The sequence below is a fragment of the Chlorocebus sabaeus genome, chromosome 23, assembly GCF_047675955.1.
Source record: "Chlorocebus sabaeus isolate Y175 chromosome 23, mChlSab1.0.hap1, whole genome shotgun sequence".
Classification (NCBI taxonomy): domain Eukaryota; kingdom Metazoa; phylum Chordata; class Mammalia; order Primates; family Cercopithecidae; genus Chlorocebus; species Chlorocebus sabaeus.
This window is the reverse complement of record NC_132926.1, coordinates 52,471,858-52,497,394: the sequence shown is the minus strand read 5'-3', so window position 1 is coordinate 52,497,394 and position 25,537 is coordinate 52,471,858. Positions and strand designations below refer to the sequence as shown.

Below are 25,537 nucleotides of genomic sequence, written 5' to 3'. Positions count from 1 at the left end.
TTAAGGATCTTGAGATGGGCAGATTATCCTGGCGTATTTGAGTGGGTTCAATGTAATCACAAGAGTCCTAAAATAAGGAAGAGGGAGGCAGAAGTTCATAGTCAGGAAAGGACTGGAAGATGCTATAAACCCAGTTTTGAAGAGACAAGAACAGGTCATAAGCCAAAGAATGTCAGCAGTATCTAGAAACTGGAAAAAGACCAGGACATAGATTATACCCTGGTGCCTCTAGAAGGAATACAGTTCTATGGCACTTTTATTTTGGCCCATTAAGACCTCTACTTGACTTCTGACAAGATAACACATTTGTGTTGTTTTAAGCCACTAAGTTCATGGTAATCTGTTATAGCAGCAATGGGAAACTCATACATTCCTATCGGTCTGCATCGTTTGTGGGGGCGGAGAGCTGACATACTATATATTGCATAAAAGTATCCTGATTTATTCAACTACTTATCTGTTTATAGAACTTTCTAATTTTTTGCTGTTAGAGAAAATGTTCTATAAATATGGTTATATATGGTTGTAAACATGTGCTATATAATAGTATTTATTTAGGGTAGATTAAAAAGTACTTGCTCTGTCAAAGGTTACACATATAAAATACTGACAAATACGGGCAAACTGTTCTCCCTTTACTCACTTGTGGGACAAGTCTTCTGTGTAGGATCACCCTTTCTGCATATTTCTGTTTCCAGTGCCATAATAGTGAAAAATCACCCCACTAAAGGGAATATTTTATTCCTAAGTTACCTGGTACCATTTGGTTAATAAAGATTAAATGAGTGCTTCTTGTAGTTAAGGAAAAAAATCCCTTTCTAGTTAGTGTAAAGATGATCAGCTATTTAGCTTTGTAAGAAAACTGTGAAAAATAGAGTAACATAAAGAAAAAATGTTAATCTCCATGGATTGCATGTTCTTATCCATATTTGGCAGACTAAACTCAGAACCAGGCTCAGTTGTTAGTAAATGCTCATTGTAGATAGCTAGTAAATGTTGGGGGTTGTGTGTGTACATTAGTAGGAAGAAATTTTAGCTCAGGGATCAAGTTCGGTGTCAGCTAAAATACATAATGCTTCTACAAATCCAAACCTATCTGAGGTCATATATTTGTTAAATTGTCCTGTGCAGTACAATAAAGTAAATAGTTTAAAGCTGACTTAGTTATGCTTCTGGGTTCATAGTAACAAAAACACAAAACATGTTCTCTTAGCTCTCAACTCTATGATTTCTTAGGGCAATTTTCACATTTCTCATTGAAATCAGGGAGAAGGCATACATCTTTATGCCCTTTGGAAATACTCTTTAAAATTCAATTTTGTTAATGATAGCTTTGCCTTTCCTATTTACAGAAATGCTTTTAGTTTACGTATAATACATGTGAAAGTTAGTTTCAAACTAATGCCATTGGCAAGTAAGAGAAAATTTAATAAAACTAGAAATTGCAAAAATAACTTGATTTAATACAAATTACAGAATAATTTTTGAATGAATCATTTATAGGTATATCCCAAGGCACTATTAAACTCTACAGTGAGGCTCATTCTCAGATGCATCTTCGTTCTTGGAAATTAAAGGCTACATTTCATTTTTTTCAACATAAATCAGAACTTAGGCAGAATTTATTGGCCTTCCCAGTTGCCAGAGTCTAATAGTATCATTTCTATAAACTCACATAATGAAACTCTATGATGCAGACTTCAGGCGCACAGAATCTACATGAGCCAAAAATGAGAGAATTTGAATCCACATGATCAAAGGTCTAGTCAGCAAGGAATCTCTATCCCCATCTTATAAAATAAATATTTGAATATTTTGAATTAGGGATACATTGGTGTTCTGCAAATAAGTTGATTATTGGAGAAATGAAGATTAAGACTTACAGTCTGATCTTTGGTTTATAATGTTGCTATTTTTCAATTTTAGTGAGAGGTACTTCTAACGTTTCTGAATGAAAGAACTAGAGTTTGTTTGTCTGTTTGATTGTTTTTTGTAATGTGCTTTTTTCATTTGTTTGCTAAGTGAACAGAAATTGGCTGTGTGGTGGACTCTAAATGCCCTTGACAATAAGCAGTGCATTTGTCATAGTTTTATCATGTTGTTTAATTACAGATGAAGTCCCATGTTTCACATTATATAAATCAAATAGTCATGGTGCAGCCTCTTGCATCGTGATATGATGTATTATATATTTAGAAAAACCACCCCAAATCTCTTTCCCCCGACATCTGAATATACTTTTCACTTAGTGATTCTTGACCCTAAGGTGAAGATTTGATTTTATGTGGTTCTTTAATTTTTTGCATTGCCATTTTATTCAGTATCATCTGTTTCGGGTGTTTCTTTCTCTTTTTGTTTGCTGGCAAATGCAGTTGAAGAATAGAATTATTCAGTGTTTAATATAACTCCCCAGACTTCTTGCTCACTGCTCCTGGGACCCTTATCACATTACAGAGGTGATATGTTTTATCCACTTCTGTGCCTTTCAAGTAGAAGCCTATTTTATTTATCTCTGTTGTGTCCTTCCCCTTATTTAGTACATGGCATATTAGAGACACTTAACGTATCCCACAGTGTTCAGTTGTATAGGCCGTACACTACACAACAGTAGAGGAAGCCATTTATGTTGTGTATAATAAATGTGTCTATAGAATTATGCAGTATACAACTTCTACCACTAGGGATGGTATTCTCGTAAATGATCTCTAGTTTCCTGTACAGAGAAATGATATTTTGTCATTTATTTATAATAATGATGCTAGAAAACCTTTCCATTCATCTCCATCTATAGTTATATTGAGACTCTGAATATGTTTTGCTGCCAGGAGAAATTATTTTCCTTTATCCTAGGATATTATCTGTTTTGAGTCACAGAGACCAACTTTGCCTAAGTTGAGCAACAGAAGAAACAGTTGACTTATTTTGATTCTACATTTTCAGAATCAAAGGAAGAACTGAAGAATCAGGCATCAGGAAAGATAGCAAAGAGGAAAGTTCTAGGCATCTCATCTACTGAGTTTTGATGATTCAGAGCCATTCATATTTTACTATATTATCTCTTCTCCATCCTCTGAAAACATGGGTTTCAGTGTGGGGGGATAATCCTATGCTTGGAAGCTGATGACTAGAATACACTGACCAGAAAATATGATGCAATAGAAGGTGATTTCCCAGTGGAAAGATGCTAGGGAGTAGAGTTGAGGAAGGATAGGATTTACCTCAGTACTATGAAGGAACCATTTGGCTTTGTAAAAACCTTCCCTTATAACCCTGGGAATAAATGTTCTGATTGAGAGCAGTCTTGTCTTGCCCAGACTTACAAGGTTTCCTATTTTGTATCTTGTATATTGAAGGGAATGATGACTGCTTGGAAAAAGTAGTTGCATGCTGTTTACCATGGGAAAAGTTTAGGGTAGGGCAGCTATAGTGGTTATGTTTTATGAGATAAAATTTGGATGTATCTTCCCTCATTTATCTAGAGTTTTCCTTCTAGTTTTGGTACATATTTTCAGAAAGATATATATATTTACAATAAAAGGTATAAATATTAAAACTCCCAATACTGACAATCAAATTATTTACTTCATCAAAATTTCTTTGCTTTCTTTCCTATTTACTTAAATAATTTACCGAAAAATGCATCTACTTTTCAACATCCGATCAGTTGGGTCAGTAGACTTTTAAGGAGTATGCAAGCAACCTGATAGGATTATATCATCTATATACAAAAAAAGTTAAGATTAGTGTACCAAGTGCTGGCAGCCATCTTTAAATGATCAAGAATGGATTAACTAGTTTTTTTTTTTGTTTGTTTTTTGTTTTATTTTTCAGTTTAAGAAGGAGTTTCACTCTTGTTGACCAGGCTGGGGTGCAATGGCATGATCTCGGCTCACCACAACCTCCGCCTCCTGGGTTCAAGTGATTCTCCTGCCTGAGCCTCTTGAGTAGCTGGGATTACAGGGATGCACCACCAGGACTGGATAATTTTTTGTATTTTTTTTTAGTAGAGACAGGGATTCTCCATGTTGGTCAGGCTCACCTTGAATTCCCTACCTCAGGTGATTCGCCCACCTCGGTCTCCCAAAGTGCTGGAATTACAGGCATGAGCCAATGCACCCAGCCTGGATTAACTAGTTTTTGGATTTACTAGAATATAAAAATAATAGCATATTTGAGAAAAACATTAAAATTTATACAAACTGGTAAAAACATGCTATACTATTTCTGTTGTCTGGAAATATACCGTAATTGGTAGACAGCACAGTGTAACATTACATTATGTCTACTGTGTTTTAGGGATAGCCTGCTACCTTTCCAGTATAATGAAGTGAGTTTTGCAGTGGGCAGCAGGCCCTCTTTAGAGCAAACGTTTCTCTCGATGCATTATAAAGGCAAACAGAGGTAGGGGAAGCATGGCCACTAAAACAAATTAAAGCCAGGTATTTGAGGGTGGAGTTAATTAAGTAAGGAAAGAGAGAAGAGATAACATGCAAGAGGGCCTGAGTCTTTGCCTTGCTTGAGTCCTAGTGAAATACTGGAGAAGTGTTCTGAGCTAAGAGAACCACAGGACTAATACATCTTCCACTGACACTTCATGAAGCAATTCATGTGATAACCTATCATATTTGAATTATTTTTGTTATTTATAACTAGAGAATGGTAAATGTATTCCTAAATTTTGGGTGTGATTTAAACGAATTAAGTTTGTATTAAGTTCAATTTGTGCCTTGTATTGAAAATACATTATTTGAGGTTATTGTTTATCTTCTCTATTTCCACATTACTCTCGTAATTGAGTCTGTATTTGTTTCATATAGTCATCTCTGATATTAATATACTTCATCCCTATCTTATACTCATGGCTAGCAACAATTATTTTTTTCTACAACCATTTGGAAGAAAAATAACAATATTGTAGTAATCACTAATATTTTACAATAATTTATAAGTAAAATAATCCCCAGTTGTTGAAAGACATTTTTGAAAAACTATTAAATATCAACTGAACATCTTATTGAGGCAGGTCTGCAGTCTTTTAAAGCATTTGGTGAAAGTAGCTGCATGATATAAAATGTAATAATAAAATAAGGCATACATGGCTTGTTTCTATATATATTTAGACCTAATGCTAACAATAAACTAATGTATTATTTTACTACACTTCATTCCTATATGGTAGGTCACAGTTTAAGTCCAGTTCTTTTAATTATGTGATAATCTGGCTGTCTAGATAATCAGAAAATGTTCCCATTATGAACATTCATAAACCATAGCAAAAAATACAATAAGCATACTTTTACGTGCACAGATGAGCCAAAAACAAAGCAAGTTCTGGCAAGAAGTTTGGTAAGCATCTAAAGTAATGTGGTAGCTTCCCTGAGGGAGGTTTTTGAACTAAACAAATCTAGGTTTTTAAGTTTTAATGAGTCTGTGCAAAGTGGGGAAGTGGAACTGAAATGATTACACACAACTAGAATTTGTAGATACTTAGATCCTTAATAAAAGTATGCACTGTTAAAAGTTCTGCCAGCAAGCACAGGTTGTGAACAAGGAAACATTCTGCCTCATCCATGACCCCAGGTTAGGACAAAAATGCTTCCTCTGGGTATTCATTACCATGAATCTGATTCCAAAATTGAAACACTTAGTGAAAGTATATTCAAAACTGCTCTGAAGGGACTCTCTCTCAACTTACACGATGAGGCAACCACAATTAACATCCCACTGACTGAGTTCATAATAGAATTCCAAAATGACCAGTGACGACATATTCCATTTTAAGAACCCAGAGACATATTAAAGAATAATAATTTTTAAAAAATACTACCAGGGATTATAAAACAAGCATGTCCACCTAATTAGAAACAATCAAAAATTTCAAAATATGAGAATAAGGTGTTTTTTGGGGGAAAAACAGTTTATTTGAAAATTGATGAAAATAAATGTTCTCGGGAAGACATATGGAATATGGTACTTATACTTAAAATTTGAATTTCTAAATTGAAAAGCATATTAGATCCAGCTGAAGAGAGCATTAGTGGATTGGATGATAGAGCTGAGGGATTCTCCCAGCAGGCTACATAGAGTGGTTAAGAGATGGAAATACACAAAGGTGCCTGAGCATTACAGACATCAGAATGAGAACTATAATATTCCTAAAGAAGTTCTAGGAAAAGAGAATGGAATGTCAGAGGGATTAACTAAATAGATAATGGTAAGAATTTTTAAGTATTCATGGATCTTTAAGTTGAAAATATACCAAGTACCAAAGAAGATAAATAAAAACAAAATCAGTACCTTGACTCATCTTTGTGGGACTGTGGAATTATAAAGACAGAAATCGTGTTAAAAATTAAGCAGAAAGCAAATGCATGAAAAAAGGGCAAAAACTGTAATCAGAGACTTCTAATCAATATTTATGAATGCTAGAATAAAACGAAATGGTATCTTCAGTGTTTGAGAGTCAATAAAGTTGACTTTATAACAACTCAGTTACAGTTCAGTTATGAATAAATGCAAAATAATAAAAATGAAAGCAAAAGAAAATAACTAGGAAAGTTTACTATTCATAGATAGATCCTCATTGAAAGAGATATTGAAGAATGTACTTAAAGAAAAAGAATAGTGAGATGTCTAGAAAGTAAAGATACAAGATTTAACTGAGAAAATAAATTGCTAAATAAAAAGGTAAATTGTTGCATAAACCCTGATGGTTTTTAAAAGCAACTGTCGAATTTTAGATTTGAAAAATCAAGATGGAACCATAATTTCAAATTAAAAACACATGAAAAATTGAAGGGAGAGATTGGATTAAAAGAATGTTATATTCTTGCCTTTTTTCAGGAGGAAGAGCTTTACACATTCTAAGGATATGTGGTAGGCAGGAAAAATAACATCCCCTGCAAAGATGTTTATGCTCTAATTTCCAGAACCTGAAAATATGTTATCCTGTATGGAAGAAATGACTGTACAGATGTGATTATATTAAGGATCTTGAGGTGGTGAGATTATCCTGGTGTGAGGAAAAGAGAGAGAGAGGAGAGTCAGAGAGGGTCATATGATGATGGAAGCAGGGTCAGAGTGATGGAATTGTTGGCCTTGAAAATAGAAGGAGGCCCTGAGTCAAGAAACCTGGGTAGCCTCTGGAAGCTAGCGAAGGCAAGGAAACATATTCTCATCTAGAGCTTTCAGAGGGAACATGATACTGCTGACACATTGATTTTAGTGCAGTAAAGCCCATTTCAAACTTCCGGCCTTCAGACTGTAAGTTAAAGTTTTGTGTTGTTTTAAGCCACCACATTTATGCAACTTTTACAGCAGCCATAGAGAACAAATATATCATACTTTAAAATGTAAAAGGAAGCACACATCAACCACAATTTAATGTTACTTTCGAAGTAGCCAAAAAAAGTGAGTGAAAAATAAAAGGAAGAAAGAGAAAAAGAAGAACAAAGAAATATAACTTGGTAAATAGAAATCATAAATAATAGAAATCCAAAGATATCAACAATAAAATAGAAAAGGATTAAATTCATTTATAAAGATACGTAACTAGCTTTTAAAAGTTTCACTATGTACTCTTTATAAGAGACTCAGAGAAAATGGATGTTAACAACAAAATGAAAGAGATAGGACAAGCAAATACTAATGCAATACTGTATATTAATATTTGTTAGTATCAGACACAATCCACCTTAGCAAAATAAACATATGGATTTTACATGATAATAAAAATAATAGTTCAAAATAAACAAACTTAGAGACTGAGTACTTAATAAACAATAAACTTTGAGATAAACAAAGCAAAAATTAAAATCACTGGAAACATCAAAAAAATTATAACCACAATGGAATTTTAACAGTCTTTTCTCGGTACCATGTAAAAATCAATCCAGAAGTGATTATTCTACGTAACAATTGTATATCAGAGCTTTTAAGAGCTAGATGGAACTGCACTCCAAGAAAATAAATATACATTTCTAATATTTACGGAACATTTACGAACACACACACACACACACACATAGATATATACGTGTATTAAATCACAAATGCTGCTTATGAGCCAAGCGAGATGTGAATTGAAAGCTAACCATTATCAAGATCAATGTAGACTTCATTGGTGAATAGGCAAAAGTATTGTGCTTTAATTTTAAAAGTCTTTTTTTTTTTTTTTATCATTTAGATACAGCTTTCAGATCCTGTAACAGGAAATTTTTTTTTAAAGATAATTTTACTTTCTCATTTATGTACACACAAAAGACCTATTGTAATATTGTTTGTGATAGTAAAAATTGTATAGAACCTAAAAGCTTATTGCTAAGAAGTTGCTTATATTATGATACACTAATAGCAGCAATAAAAAACATCCCCAACAAAACATCACAACTAACTTTTGAGAGCTTACTTTGTGTGTGGCATTGTTTTAAATACCTTGTATGTGTTAATTCATTCCCCTTGCACAGTAACCTAGGTTTTTAAGGTTTTATGTATGTTAAATCATTTAAATTGAACAATATACCTAGGTGGTAGATATTATTATACTACCTCTATCTTTTTGATGAGGTGACAGAGGCACAACAAGGCTAAATAAGTTGCATAAGGTCACTTAGTTAGTAAGAGGTAGATTAAAAGTTTTGCTTTCATATATTCTGCCCCCAAATCTCATAACTCTTATTAAGATGTATTAAATTATGTTCTATGAAATCCTAAATAATTGATAACAAAAGTGAAGCATTCTTAGGAATGCTAAGATATAGTTTCAGATAAAGAGTAAAAATTGTAAAATATTATACATAGTTAGATCCCATTTATGTAAAATAATAATTTCCTTATACCATTAATAAAATGATTATCAGTCTTTTAAAAATGTTGCCAGTCTTATGATATAAAAAATTATGTTGTTTTAAGTTGTATTTCTAACATTTAAATCTTCTATCTGGAAATAATTTTTGTATTACATGAAGTAGGTATCTTCCAGTAATTTTTCAAATGGAAAGCCTTGTCCCAATACCAGATATTTTTTTTTGTAATAAAACAATAGAATACTGTAAAATTCAAAACAAGATGGGATCTTACTTTTGAAATATTGTCCATAATATGGGAATTGTCTAATGTCTGAGGATTAATTATATCATCATGTACCAATGTGCTATAAAATTTAATCTTCCATATCTTAGAATTAAAAATTAATCTTATTCACAATTTTAATAGATTCTTGGAGATAACAGATGTGCTTCGGTTAATCATTTAACTATTAAAAATGAGTCACATGATGTCTTGTTTGTAGAAAATAATTTATCTTTATTTCAGTTTTCTATTTTTCTTTCTAGGAAAGATTTCTGTGTGCACAAAGATGAACCATGTGATACTGTTGGTAAGTGTAAAAATTCTCACACTTTTGGAGTTCTGGAGAACTTGAACATATCACTTGTTTAAGTATATGAAATTATTTGTGTTCTGGTTATAAAGGAATAACTTCAAAATGTCAGACATACATATTTTCTACCTATATGTTTAATCGTTTGTCAGCACTTCAGTTATTAATTAAATAGCTTAAAGACACATGTATCAACTATATATAGGAGATAATCTTTAAGTGATGCTTTGAGGCTATAATCAGTATTTTTTTGTTATTTTCTCAGAGATACACACGTGAGTTTGATAAAATTTTATTATTATTAATAACCCAAGACAAAAGATGTTAATGACATTGTGATTGACTAATTTGCAGGATAACAGATTGCTTTTATGTGTGTTTAAAAATCTTTGCAGACTGTGTCAAAATAAACTGCTGATTCAGTATGATTCTTCTTATATAAAGTAGCAAATTTTTCACCATTTGTATTAGATATCTAAAGTGCCTAAAACAGAACCATATAGCCAACAGAATTCATGAAACCACTGTTCTAATTTTGAGAGAATGGCCACATATATTTTCATGTTTTAAAATGTATCCATATAAATATAAATGTATCTATCCAAAGATACCCCAATCTCTCTCTCTCTCTCTCTCTCTCTCTCTATATATATATATATATTTATTTAATTTTAAGTTATGTAGCTGTGTGTAACAATATATTATTGGTAAGGTACATTTAAGAGTTGTAATCTAATTTTGACGTATCATGTAGGGTTCATTTCTATAAGATGAGCAGTATTTTAATTTGACCATTTTGTTGTGTCATTTGTTTTTATAAAGTGAACAATAATAAACAATAAATAAACAATAAATAAAAGGGGGCAGAAACAGAACATAGGGATATTAGTATTTTAAAAGATAATTCTAACCAGTTCCATTAACCTAATTTTTCATCAACCTCCTCATATGTTTAACATCTTGGATAATATAAGGATTTTTGACATGTATTATTCATAAAACTTATGATGGAAAGTAGTTATAATAATGTAAAGTGGATGATGATGGAATCAAGGGAATATTTGGCTCAGAAGGAACTGTCGGCATAAAAAGAGCTGGGCACCTAAGGAAAAGTGGAATTGATATAGGGACCATCTTCCTACTGTTGACTCTCTTGCCTGCTTCCCCTCCAGTTTTCTTCTTTTCCTGTCTGAATCTCCAGAAATTAAAACTTGATATCTAGTTTTTGTTACCCTAACCATGGAAACTTTTGATTACCAGTAAAACTTGTCTCAAAATAATAACCTTTTCTTTCATGCGAGCAGCAATGTTGCCCCCATTTATTATTATTAAAGCCTTCTTTAATGGGGACAGCTCACATCTTGCCTTGCTCGAGTACATGTGAGAAATCAGCAACTCAGGCGACATCTTCCATAGCTATACACATGAATTGACTCTTTATAGCCTGTAAGCAGCTACTAAGAAGAACCAATTTCTGTTTTGATAACAACAGAATTTCACATCTTGCTAAATCTGCTAATTCAAAATTGTGTGTATATTTGTGATATGGTATATGTAAATTTTATTTTCTAATTTAAAACACATTTGCACAATTGAGTACCTCAGTGTGTGCTGATAATCAGAGTATGTAAGATTTGGCAGGAAAGCAATTTATTGAGTCTTTGGCTCTATTTGTCCTGTTCATTAAGATCTTCAAAAAAATCAGTTTTAAATATTATAGCATAGGGTGTGAAAATTCCAGTGTACTTCCTGAATTCTGTTTTGCTGATTCCTTAGGTTGTCATCGGCACCTCTGGCATCACTGAAGCCTAGTTCTCCCTTGGTATCTTATGGCAGATTTTTTTCCTTTAGCCCAAATATAGATGAGATCTTTCCCTATGTAGTCTTGAGCAGAGTGAAAATATGAAATATTTCTTCAAGACAGATAAAATGAAAACTTATAGCAACCAAGTCAAAGTAATCTGTTTTACCCAAACCCCACGAAAACCTTCTTGTCACTCTACCTATGCCTATGTATAGTCATATACAGTCAGCCTTCTGTACCATGGACTCCAACCACTTGTGGTACAAAAATATTTTGTCTAAATAAAAATATGAAGTAAAATGCAGCAATAATAAAAATACAAATTAAAAATAATGTAGTATAACCACTATTTACATAGCGCTTACCTTGTAAGTGCTAAGTATTATATTAGGTATTAAAGGTAATCTAGAGATGATTCAGAGTATAGGAGAGGATGTGTATAGGTTATAATCAAATACCACCCCATCATATAAAAGGAATTGAGCATTCATGGATTTTGTTATCTGCAAAGAGTCTTGGAACCAATCCCCCATGGATACAAAGGGACAACTGTATATTAATAAGATTTATAAAGACATTTGTGAGACATAGACACTGTGGTTGCCACCTCATCAGCCATGCATCTACCACTGTGTAGCTGCAATGCTATGTTAGGAAAGGATAGCCCTAGGGAGTTGGGTCATGATTTGTCTGGGCCTATCATGGGGATTGTTTCACGACCGTAGGCCTAAGCCAGTCAGCACATGCCGTTGCCCAAGTGGAGACATATGATCTGTTCCCTATATTTGCCTCATGAAGCTGAAAAAGGTAGCATTTTTGATGGTTAGAGCTTGATCATTTATGGCTCCACTGGATATAAATAAGGAAGGATGCAACCCTTATCACTGTAATCAGGAAGGAAACCATCCTTGTGATGAATCTGACATTATATACTGCAGAATGAAGAGATGGAAAGTATCTTTCTCTTGGATAACATTGTTGAATCCTCCAATCCTGGAGCCCAGTCTAATGTTTGGGTTTCTGAATATGTGAGTCAGTATATCTTTATTACTAAGCCAGTTTAAGACTTCTACATTCCTTGTAGCCTAAGGGATAAAAATCTTCCCTGATGTTCATATTTTCATTTACAGGGCAAGAAAAATATAGGGCAATATTAATAACCTCTATTGTTATTAAGATAAAATGCTGGTAAACTGCTCTGTGACTTCTTAAAAAATTAAATGAGCATGTATATAGCTTATCAATCATCTTAATAGCTATCAATCTCTAGTAAAACAAAGCCGAAGTGATTTAGGGTTAACATCAATAAAAGGTTTATGCATACACATTTTAAAATCTCTTCATATAATCCAAAGGGATATCTTTTTTGATAGATGCTTTTAAGTTATTGTATACTTCTTTTCTCTTTTATCTATAACCAATGTGAAGTCAGCCATTTTACTTTTAATACTATAATGAAAATATGGAGAGAAGAAAGAGAAAGAAGTAGATTTAGTATTTATTAGTTTGGATCATGTAGGGTTGAATGATAACTTTAAGATGCTTCTTCCTACTCTCTTAGGTATAGTAAGAGGAAAGAACAGCACTTAGAGGATTTGAATTTATATTATTAATGTGAGTTATAAATGGAGAGGAATGCTTGTATTTTCAAAGCAATGGTAAGATTTATGCTTTGCATTGTAATGCAAACAGTATTTTCATGGACATTGTCTCATTTAATTCCATCAAAATCTGAACTCTCTAGTTTTGTTATCATTATTATTTTACAGATGAAGAAAGCCCTGAAAAACAAACGGATCATAGATTTTGAAGTCAGATATCTAGATTTAAATCAAGGCTATGCTACTTATTAACTATGTGAATGTGGGCACACTAACATCTCAAAAACTTGGATTCCTCACCTTTAAAATAGAGGCTACATCTTCTGTCTCACAGAATGTTGTGAAACTATGACAGTTGCAAAGCAGCTAGTTAATTGGCATTTCATCTGCATCAGTTTCTATCAAATCCTCTTATTCCCCGTGGAGAGGTTACAGATTTGCCCAGAATCACTGATAATAAATGCTAGTGCTAGACTCTACCTCAGATATTCTGACTGTACTGTCACCTCTCTTTTATAACATAATGCATTTTTATGCTATAGATAAGAATACAGCCAGAAAACTGAATGTGAGAAAAATGTCTTCAGATGAAGATATAGAATTAAATTGGAAATGACAAATGCAAACTTTGAAATAATTTTATTTACCAATATTTCAGCTTTAAACAATAGGATATTGTGCTCATTTGCTGAGTCAAAAGGTTTGTGCATTTTAAATAAGTTGGGCTATATTAATGTTATGGAATATTGTTAAGTAAGTGTTTTCATTGATAAATTATAGTTATTTACTAAGCTTATATTTCAAAAGCTACATAGGGGATAAAAAGTAAAAATAATTTTTACCACCTTCTCAATTATACACTTTTTCCTGTTGGTTTAGTTATTTAGATGGTTTGGTGGGTCAGTAGGTAGGTATGTAGATCATGGAAGAAAACACATGCTATTATATGTTTTAATCCATTAAAATATCAATTTAAAAACATATGTGCATTTATCTTTTTTTTTTCTTTTGTTTTTTTTGAGATGGAGTCTTGCTCTGTCGCCCAGGTTGGAGTGCAGTTGAGTGATCTTGGCTCACTGCAAGCTCCACCTCCCAGGTTCACGCCGTTCGCCTGCCTCAGCCTCCCGAGTAGCTGGACTACAGGCACCTGCCACCACGCCTGACTAATTTTTTGTATTTTTAGTAGAGACGGGGTTTCACCGTGTTAGCCAGGCTGGTCTGGATCTCCTGACCTTGTGATCCACCTGCCTTGGGCTCCCAAAGTGCTGGAATTACAGGCGTGTGTTTACCTTTTAAATTCCTGAAATTAGGATTCGTTTTGCAATGAATGGCTTACCAGGGTTGTCATAGTTTAATTCAAAGTTTTTAAAATCTTAGATTAAATGAACTATGGTGGTATACTTAAATTTTAAGAGAAATAAAGTGTATTTCATTATACAAGTGGAAACTATCTCTTTGCTGCTATTGCTTATGAAGTTGCCTTAATTTTTGTGGTAGGCAGAATAATGGTCCTTAAGAGCGTATTTGCCCCAGTCCCTGGAATTTATGAATATTTTAGGTTACAAAGCAACAAGGAATTAAGGTAGTAGATGGAATTAAGGCTGCCAACCAACTGACCTAGAAATAGGGAGATTATCCTATATTATCATGGTAAGCCCAATATTGTCACAAGAGTTCTTAAAAGTAGGAGAGTCAGGCAGAGAAGTTTTGAGTCAGAGGGAGACGTGATTACTAAAGAAAGATAGAGATGCGATATGAAAAGGATTCAGCTCATCATGGATGGTTTGAAGAATGAGGTTACTAGTGAAGAAATGTGAGCAGCTTCTAGAACATGCAAAAACAAGGAAATAGAATCTTCCCTGGAGCCTACAGAAGTGAACACAAACAGCCTTTTCAACACTTGATTTTAGCCAGTGAGGTCTGTGTCAAACTTCTAACCTAGAAAACTGCAAGAGAATAAATTTGGATACCTTAAGCCACTGAATTTGCAATAATTTTTACAGGCAGCCATGGAAAACCAGTATACTTTCTAAGTAATATTGCCTCCATCATTTAGAGAAAGAATAATGAAACATAATGATTTCAAGTCTTTAAACTGTAGTATCAACAATTCTGTTTCTATGGTTAGTTTTGAGAACTGGTAAAGAGATTAGATAAAAAGTAGTCATTGGTACCATGATATATAAATATTTATAAGGAGTAACAAACTCAGGTTCTGTTAACAAACATGATTAATTATAGTTAACCCTTTCTAGCTGAGGAATTAGCCAAAACAACAACAACAACAAAATAGTCTATGTCTTCTTTTAACAATGAAATAAATTGAATCAGTTCTTTAAAATCTACCCAAGGCTGAGCACAGTGACTCCTGCCTGTAATCCCAGCTCTTTGGGAGGCTGAGGCGGGCAGGTTTCTTGAGGCCAGGAGTTCGAAACAAGCCTGGGCAACATGGTGAATCCGCATCCCTACTACAAATACAAAAAAAAAAAAAAAAAAGCTGGGCATGGTGGCATGCACTTGTAATCCCAGTTACTTTGGAGGCTGAGGCAGAAGAATTGCTTTAATCCAGAGGTGGAGGTTACAGTGAGCTGAGATGGCACCACTGCCCTCCAGCCTGGTCAAGAGTGAGGCCCTGTCTCAAAAAAACTTATAATAAAATAAAAATAAAATAAAATCTACCTACGAAAATACCAGGCTCTGATGATTTTGTAGATGATTTCTATGTTCCAAAGATGGATCATTTCAATGTTATACAAACTATTTTAGAAAATAGAAAATGGAGAGATTAAAACTATATAAATGTCTTTCTAAATCCTAAGAGGATAGGGTAAAACAGAAAAATGATAAGCCCTTCTTTATTAGGAAAGAAATGAAGAAAGTCAAAATCAAATATTAGCAGATATTATCTTACAATGAATGCATTTTTTAAATAACCAAGTATGGTTATTTTATTGCAGATTTATTCCAGAAATGCAAGGGTAGTTTAGCATTAGAACATCTTAAAATGTAACTACGTATTCCAATTAAAGATAAAAACCATATGATCATCTTGTTTGGATAAAGAAAATGCCTTTCATACGATTCAAAACACATTCATGATAAAAACTCTTGGCAAAGTAGGGAAAAGTAGGAACTTTATTAACCAGTAGAAATCACTTACAAAACAACTTGTAAATATCTTTCGTTTTAAACAGTGGAGCATTAAAAGCATTCCTTTTAGAATCAGAAACAAGGAAACAATTCTGCTACCACCACTTCTATTCAACAATGCACTGAAAATTTTAGGCATTATAATAAACTAGATAATACTATTATCTACATAAAGAATAAAACAGATTATGGAATTAAATTATGAGAAATAGTAGGAGAATTTAATTGGTAGTTAGATATCAAATCAATATGCAGTAACAAATTGCATTTTGTTTTAGTCATAGGCAGTAAGAAATGAAAACTTCTGTTTATTTTATGTAAAATATGAAATATATTGAAATATATCTAATGACAAGTATGTAAAACATATGGAGAATATTATAGACTATATTACAATTCAATAAAGAAGACCCAAATTGATGAAGAGATACTCTACTCATAAGACTAAATATGATACAAATATTCATTTCCCTCAAACCGATCTATTAATACAATGCATTCCATTAAAATTCTAACAAGAGTTTTGAAGGAACTAGACAGGATGATTCTAAATGTACAGAAGAACATAGGTCTGAAAATTGCCAAGATATTGGTGAAGAAAGAATATGGGAAGGAGGGAAAACTGTGCTATCAGATACCAAGATATAGTACACAGTAAATATGAAAACGCAGGTGCCCGTATTTGGAAATTGATGTATACTGCAGATCACTGGGTAAGGCATAGTTCAATATGTGATGTTAAGATGGTTATTCACATGAAAAAAAATTGAGTTTAATTCTGTATGGTTTAAATTTGTAAAAACAAGAGTATTTTTGAAGAAGAGACAGATTTCTTAAAGAGTACACAAAAATGTTAATCATACAGGAACTATATTAATATTTAAAATTTATGCATATTAAAAGACAGTAATGAAAGTGAACAAAAGCAAGCTTCTATCAGGGAGAGGATACCATATTTCCTGGATTTTAAAGTATCTTCAATTTTCATTGATTTCAACACATATCCTTAGTTTATATATCACTAAATAAATAAGACAATGATCAATTTTAATTCTAAGAATTATTGATTTCAAGACATTACAATGTGAAATAAGGTGAATCTTAGAATTATTGATATATATTAATAGTATTTCCAATACGTGCAACCAACAAAGTATTAGAACCCAGAGTATAAAAACAAATTTTCTAAATCAGTAAGTAAGAAACAAACAAGGAAGTAGACATGCCAAATAGGGCAAAAGACTCTAAAGACCATTTTTGGAAGATAATACATCAAGGGTGAATTTAAAAAAATAAAATGGTAAGATGCCCAACTTCATTAGTAGTAAGGGAAATGAACATTCAGATCACAAGCAGATTTCTACCAGTGGGATTGATGAAATTAAAATCACTATAAAGTGATGGCAAGTATGTGAATCTATGGAAACAATGTGCTTCAGAAGTGAATTTAAATTGATATAATCACTTTAGAGAACTTTGGGCAGTATTTAGTAAAACTGGCATTTGTACAACTTGACATCATTAATTAAATTCTTACAAATACGCCTTAGAGAATCCTATGTGCATTAAAGACATGTTTACGATAGAAATGCAAACATATATCCAAGTCCAAAGTTTATCTTTTATTTTCTTTCAGGAATATAAAGCCCTTGAAACATTCTATATCCCCTGTCCTTATTGTAGGCTGTTACCATTTTTTTAAACAACTTATTTGATTTTTAAAACACACAAGATGTTATGGTTTTCTACAGTCAGTGCTCAATTAGATTTATTCGCATATTTATTATTTTATTGGCTTTTATTAGTTCTTCGTTCTTTCTTACAAACCAGTTCTCTCTCCTAATCTTACTTTCCTCCTATTGAAGCAATATTTATTAGAATTTCCCTTAGTAAAAGTCTACTGATGACACACACTTAAGTTTTTGTTAGTAAACTTTCAATTCTTGAAAGATATTTTAAGTGAGTATTAAATCCCAGGATTCTGGATACCTGTTTGGTATTTTTGTTTTTTCAGCACATTTTGAAGATTTACTTGACCTGTCCTTTGGCATCCATTGTTGCTCTTGAGGATTTAGCTATCAGTCTAACTTATTTTAATGCTATCTGTCCTACAAAAACAAAACAAAACAAAACAAAATAAAAACAGAGTCTAGGCTAAAAAGTAGACAGGTTTTCATGCTGTAAATTTTTTTTAGGGAGCAGATTGTTTTTCTTATCATTTTGTTGAGTTTAGTTATTTGTGTGGGAGGGTGGAGAAAGATTATCTTCTCCCACTCACTTTAATTAGAAGTTTCAGTTTGGAGATCTCACCTTGAACAGGCATTATCTTTGTTCCAGTGCAATGGCTAAGGCTGAACATTTTGGATCTGAGACTGGCAAATGCCTATAGGCAATCAGCACATCAGTGCCAGCTCAGAACTCTTCCCTGCTTTTCCTTCAGCCCATGGCAGGATTTCCCTTAAGAGTGAACTCAGCTATGCATTTAAGATGATTTTTGTTATTTTTACTCCATCATTTATATGTTCAGGTGATTTGCAACCAGACTTTTCTCACTGCTGGAAGTGGAATATCAAGAAAAACTTTTAAAGTACTACTGTACTTTATGGGTATATTTTTATACATACATATGTTTATACATTTGTTTATACATCTTGCAGCAACACTTAGTCACACAATCCAATTTGCTCAACATTCACATGTGTTGTGACACTAACTTGGATAATTGGTTTTATAGTTAAGATGTCACCACAAGATTTTTTTAAAGGAATAGTCTTAGACACTTTGGGAGGCCAAGGCGGGTGGATCACGAGGTCAGGAGATCGAGACCATCCTGGCTAACACAGTGAAACCCTGTCTCTACTAAAAATACAAAAAAATTTAGCCGGACGTGGTGGTGGGCGCCTATAGTACCAGCTACTCAGGAGGCTGAGGCAGGAGAATGGTATGAACCCAGGAGGCAGAGCTTGCAGTGAGCTGAGATTGCGCCACTATACTCCAGCATAGGTGACAGAGTGAGACTATGTCTCAAAAAAAAAAAAAAAAAAAAAAGTTTTAGAAACTGTTTTAGAGATGTTCAGATTGTATGCTACAAGGTAGTAATTATTAAACTTTTTGGTCTTTGTACTCCTTTACATTCTTGAATTATTTAAGATCCCAAATAGATTTTTATGTAGGTTACATTTATCAATTATTGCTGTGTTCGAAATTAAAATAAATTCTAGAATCATTTTGATTCATTTAAAATTAATAAACTCATCAAATGTTAGCATAAAGGACATACATTCATAATTTTTACAAAAATTAGCTATATTATCTAGAACAATAAAAATAGTGAGAAGATATGGCTTTGTTTTATATTTTTGAGAGTCTCTTTGTTTGGGTTCTAGAAGACAGCTGAATCTCATATCTCATATCTGCTTCTGCATAAGGTGTTTCTGTATGTTATTATGGTTGACCTGTATGAGGAAAATGTGACCTTACCCAGAATGTAGTTGAAAAATGGAGGACTATTTTCAGATTATTGTGCATTTTCTAAAACCCATGTCATAGTGTTTTAAAAGTTTGTGGAATGGGACAAAGTTCAATCTGAAAGCACAGAATGAACTTTCACACTCTAGTATATTAATATCTATTGGTATATCTTATAATTTAAATGGATGTTTTAACCCTGCATGGCTTTTTAGTATCTATTATCTATTGATTGGAATATATTAGTTCACTGAATTAGGCAGATCTTCTAAATGTTGACACATTTCACCCTATTATCTATCTACCTATCTGTCTATCTATCTAATCTAATCTTATCTATCTGTTAATATCACCACCTATATTATCAGAAAAGTCTTTAAGTTTTGAGAAGCTGTCAAGCTCATGGTGACAGATGAAAGTTTTCCAATATTCTGATTTTTCACTTGAAAACTTGAATTTTATTATTGGCAAAAGAAATAGACATAATACCATAAGTTGGTTTTCATAGAGTGACAAGTTCACTTTGTTCATTTTTAGGCAAGTATTGCTCAGATTTCCAAGTCTGAATACTGTTTGTCACTTATTCTTTCAATGAAAAAATGATGCTTCATGAAAAGCACAGCCAGCTCAGCTCGTAACTGAAAAAATTTCACAATACTTTTAGCTGAGAGATCATATTTTAGTCTGCAACAGAAATGCTTTATCCATACTTTTTTTTTTTGTTACACAAAAATATTTTTAAAATGTATATAGTCAAGTGTTCAGATTTGATAAAATGAATAAATGTTACTGCTACATCTGGAAATTTTGAAGTGAAATTGTCATGGTACCCCTCCTGGGAGTAAGTGGCAGTGAATAAAATGACTGACATGAAGTTGGTGCCACTGCCTTGACTAGGCAATTTTACCTACCATTACTTTGGCACCATCACTACAAATGTCAACACAGTTTTAACTTTCCATATACCTCTTGAAAAGGTCTTAGAGGACCCACTCAAAAGGTGTTATGGACTCCCAGGTTTCTGCATAACCCTCTTTGAGCAATTCTGCCATAAGCTGAGAATGATTGATAATCAATGGGGATAGTCAGTGTTTACGTGTGTGTGTGTGTGTGTGTACACACGTTTCATGAGACTTTTTAAGGACTTTAATGTATAGAAAATTGGAAAATACTTAAAGCTGGCAAAGATAAATGCTGATTGAATGAGTTTCCTGCTATGAATATTCCTCCAATACTTGTGGATAAGAGAGGCTGTGTATCCTCTACCACCAAGTTCCCAGCTCTGTGATGCTCTGACTCCCCCAGGCATTCTATGGAAACTTAGTTGCTTCAACATCCGAACTTTTTTTCTTCTGTCTTTGAGCAGGTTGGAATGATCCAGGTTATTCTTCTCTATGCTTCTGAATATTCTGATTTTATGTACTTGACATATTGTCAGGTATACAGACCACCCAGGAAGCAACTGCCAAAAAGAAGCATATCCATACACTAAAACGTGTTTAAATAGCCCTTTATGTCAACACTGTACTGTGAGAATCTCCAGACACTTCCCTTTCCAAACACCAGTACATTCTTCATATCACATTGCAGCAGAATTAGTCATTTTTGCTGGGTGAGAAGAGGTTAAGCTCATTTTTAAGTAGCTTAATTTTTGTTAAACAGCAATTTGGCATTTTCTTTTGCATCATGGCACCTCAACCATAGAGAATCTCAGGGACTTAAAATACTTAAAGCAATTATTGAGGTCATCTTTTTACTTTAATACCTTTTATGATAGAACTATACTGTTTGTACTGAAAAGCCTTGTTAGTTCAATATGCAATATTTTGACATTTTTAAGCCTTTGGACTAGGCAAAGAATAGGTTAACTTTTGTCTACATGAATCTTAGTTTCTAAATAAATTAGTAGTGTAATTAAGTATTCATGGGAGTTCCAATACATTTATTGGGGATTTACTATATTCAAAGTCCAATGTCAAGCTCTATGATGGATTCAAGGTTGACAATCAGATTTTTGCCCACTCGGTCTAGTGGGACATATACTTTTGGAGAAGAAATTAGCAAGCATATTAGAAGCCTGTGCCAACCTTCAATGGGTAAAATTTCATAAAAACTATTTTTTGAAAATTTTTTGAATATTCAGAGGTCTTCACATTTATGAGAGATCTTTTGTTATAATGCGCTGCTCAGTGATTAACACAGGAAGCTTCAGATATGCAAATAGAATATATTCAGTGTGGTAGACAGAATTCTTAGTAATGCCAAGATTTCTGACCCCTAGCTATTCAATCAAATGCTAATCTAAGTACTGCTGTGAAGGAATTTTGCAGAGGTAATTAAAGTTTTTCAGTTTACCTTAAGACATGGATATCTAACCAGGTGGAACTTTTTTGTTTGTTTGTTTTTGTTTTTGTTTTTTAGACAAAGTCTCGCTTTGTCATGCAGGCTGGAGTGCAGTGGCACAATCTCAGCTCACTGGAACCTCTCCCTCCTGGGTTCAGGCGATTCCCCTGCCTCAGCCTCCTCAGTAGCTGGGATTACAGGCAGGTGCCACCATACCCAGCTAATTTTTTGTATTTTTAGTAGAGATGGGGTTCCAGGTGAAACTCTGAAAGCAGAAGCAAGGCACTGAATTGTACCAACAACCTGCATGAGTTTATAAGTTGATACTTTCCATAACCTTTAAACAAGAGCACAGCCTGAATGATATCTTGACTTTGCCCTTGTGAGACCCCCAGGCAGAGAACCCAGTCAAGCCCACCCAGACTTCTGACCTATAGTAATGTGGGATAATAAATGGGTGTTACTTTAAGCTGTTATATTAGTGATAATTTGCTATGAAACAATAGAAAACTAGCTCATTCTGACTAAAGGATGCGTATTATTTCGTATTAATTGGGGGCTTATATACGGGAAGAAAACAAGTCTACTTTGGATGTAAGTATATACGTGATCCTTGGTGAGGACAGAATAAGAAGGAAGAAAATATTAAGAAATAAAAGTTAAGGAGAGAAATTCAAAGAAAGGTTTTCATGTATCGTATCTGATGAAACAGTAAAACAGCAAAAGGATTTTAAGAGGATTTGGAAGGACTTCATATAATTCTGTAATCATTCCAATTTCTCCATATTTAATATTCATTTCTTTTGTCTCATCAGTGATGAACAAAAGCATATTAAGGTGAAATGGCTCTAAACACTTGACTGTGGTACAGAAAGTAAATGGGGTGGGGAAAACTGGTTCTTCAAGGAGGTAATTTGGATGGCGCCAGCTTGGAATAGAGGAAATGCAAGTCTCTGTGTCTCCAGCGAAGAAACTAAGAAAACCTAATAGAGTCAGATTGGGCCTGGGCATGACTTTAGTTTTGAAATAAAAAGGCCTGTGAGGTTTATTTATAGATAAAGTAAACATATAATTTGTAATTCATACCAGGGAACTTTTAAAAGTTAAAAGAGACATAATTATGCTTAGACAAAAGCATAAGTTGGGATGCCCTAGGCAAACTAGCCATCTGGTCACTCTATTGTTGATGAACATGTTTAAGACATTTTTAAACACACTAATCAGAATTTTTAATAATAAATTTAAAATTACTTATTTCAGAAATATTAACCATCACAATTATTTCTATAATTTAGATTTTTCATTATTTAATCTCCCAATAATTATAATTAGGCTTAATCAGAATAAACTTATGAGCATTTGCTACATGTATGAGAAGCTGATTCTAAACTATTTTTCTTAACTTTGTTTTCATTTAATCCAGATGGCCACAAAGCATTGGCTATTGGCACATTATGATGGTCTAGGTCTCAGATATATTTGATATGTAGAGAGTAATAACCTTCATCTGTACTAAATTCTCATATCTGAGAGGCCTGGAAATATACTTTGAATATAATATGAAATGTGCTACTATATCCATTTTCCTCAATTTTTATTGGTTCTTGCATTTCAGATGGCCTTCTTTTCACTTCTCTGTCTCTTTCTTATCATTTATTCAATTTCCTCCAATATTTTGAAACCCCTATTCTGTGTCCAAGTTTGTGTTAAGTGCTAGGCGCTAGAAATAGAATGGCACCTAAAATGATCCTATTTATATATTCTTTAAATGTTTTCCTTTTTCCTAGCCTTTTATTATTGTTGCCCAGATAACCTAAAAAGTTTCCTATTTGTCTCTCTTTCATACTGAGCCAACTTTTTCTCTTTTACTATCATAGCTTCCAAGAATAAATGTATTAATACATATCTCTTAAACATAGAGAAGCCTTAGTATTTTCTTCCAAATCTGGATGTGAGGGGAAAAAAGATCTGCCATCAAATTTTAATGATGTTGGTTTGATCAGAAAACTTTATTCTGAACTCAGTAGAAATTTTTCTTAGCTTTTTTTTAAGCAACAGTATTGGGGAAAATTGGCAAATCTGTTTTTTTCCTTTTTGTTTAATCATTAGTATGCTAATAATATTAATACAATCTATATTATTTTAAAGCAGATGTCTAGTGGGTTAGTTGTACTATGGTATATAGAATATTATCAATTATTACATGATAAAATATAGAAACTGTATAAACCCATACAGAAAAAAATCATTTTGTCAAATATTGCAGTGCTTTGGGACTTTAATATGTAAATAATCTAGTGATATACCAAAGTTGTCTCTGCATTTTCCAGGTCCTTCCCAATCCTGTCCTCTAAGTAGCTGGACAGTGGAAGTACTTCTAAAGAATATTGAGATAATGGAAATGTTTGATTTGCTTCACAGAAAAAAAAAACCACAATTCCCTAGGCAGTTTTCTTTGAATTATAAGACGCTAGTTTTGGTTTATTATTTTTATTTTTTGCAGAGAAGTAACTATCTCTGTCTAGTTTCAGGTAAACTGGAGTAAACACACTCCACCCTTCTCTCTCCCATTGAATGCAGCTATAAAACTTGAGAGAATGGAACACCTATTTGAGGATTTTTAAAAGTAAAAGTAACAGGCTGATTGGGAAGAAGATATGAATTTGAAGTGCCACCAAACCAGAAGTGAGTTTATATTTTTTCTCTCTTTCTGTATTCTCCATCTTGGATTCAACACAGCCCACACTTGTAAGTTGTCATTAGGGCCTTGAGGGAGAAAACACTAGCAGAAGCCCTCCCGTTCTGGATTAAGGCCCAGGAAGGGGTCCTGATGCTCAGAGAAAGTAGGAGAAACCCCTCCTTTAATGTCTACATTCTCTTCTGCCCCGTCTTCCGCCTTCTACAATCCTATGATAGTGGCAGCAGGGATAGTAACAGTGGCAGGAATATGAGCCATAAAAATTTGGATAAATCTTCCTGTCTGATCTGAACAGCTTTAATCCCAAGAGGATGGGGTAATCACCACTGCTTCTCATCTCTTGATTCCCTCTGCTTGTACGTGGAAACAGACAAAATTATGAGAAGTACACAGCAGAGTGGTAACTAACTCCACACTTTCTGAAAGCAGGACTGGAATGAGAACTGCATGGAAGTGGAAGGTGCTAAAAAAGAGCATGGAGAGGGAAGGGCTTAGGAAAGTGACCTCAAAGCTGTTTACCAACTTTGTATGTATGGATATGACTCTAAAAGTTCTTTGAGAACAGAGCTATTTGAATAGCAATGCAAAGGCTTTGAAAATGGACAATTTAACCAAAACACACAGAAGCCTTGTAAGTTTGTAACTTATAGCCTGAACCAAACTAGGTTGATTTTATGCTAAAAACAATTAGCATTCTTCATAAGATTTAAATAAGTCTCCTAATGTTACAGGTAAAATGTCTAGAATATAATTCAAAATTATTTTACATATGAAAATCTCAATTTGCATGGAAAAAGACACACAACAGATGCCAGTTCTGAGATGGCACAGATTTTAGGACTATCTTGCTAGACTAAAGCATTTATTATGAAGGTGCTCTAACAAGTAAAGGCAAACATTTTTTTAAATGAATGGAAGGGTAGAAAGTCTTAGTAAATAAATAGAAAGAAAAAGCAAATTGAATTTTTATAATTAGAAAATAATAATTGAAACAAAATCTCTCTGGATAAACTGAATAGCAGCATGGAGCTGACTGAGAAAAGAGTTAGTGAACTTTAAGACAAATCAGAAGAAACTATCCAATCTGATAAATG

The 25,537-nt window shown here is 33.3% G+C and overlaps 1 protein-coding gene across 2 annotated transcripts in view; it reads left to right on the top strand.

Moving 5' to 3' along the window:
• Positions 1-25,537, top strand: part of ADAMTS19 (ADAM metallopeptidase with thrombospondin type 1 motif 19) — a 286,825-nt gene that overhangs the window by 81,058 nt on the left and 180,230 nt on the right. For both annotated transcript variants that reach the window (XM_073010715.1, XM_008014319.3), the window contains exon 7: positions 9,333-9,376. In XM_073010715.1, coding sequence (XP_072866816.1) covers positions 9,333-9,376 — 44 coding nt within the window. The remainder of the gene's footprint in view (positions 1-9,332; positions 9,377-25,537) is intronic.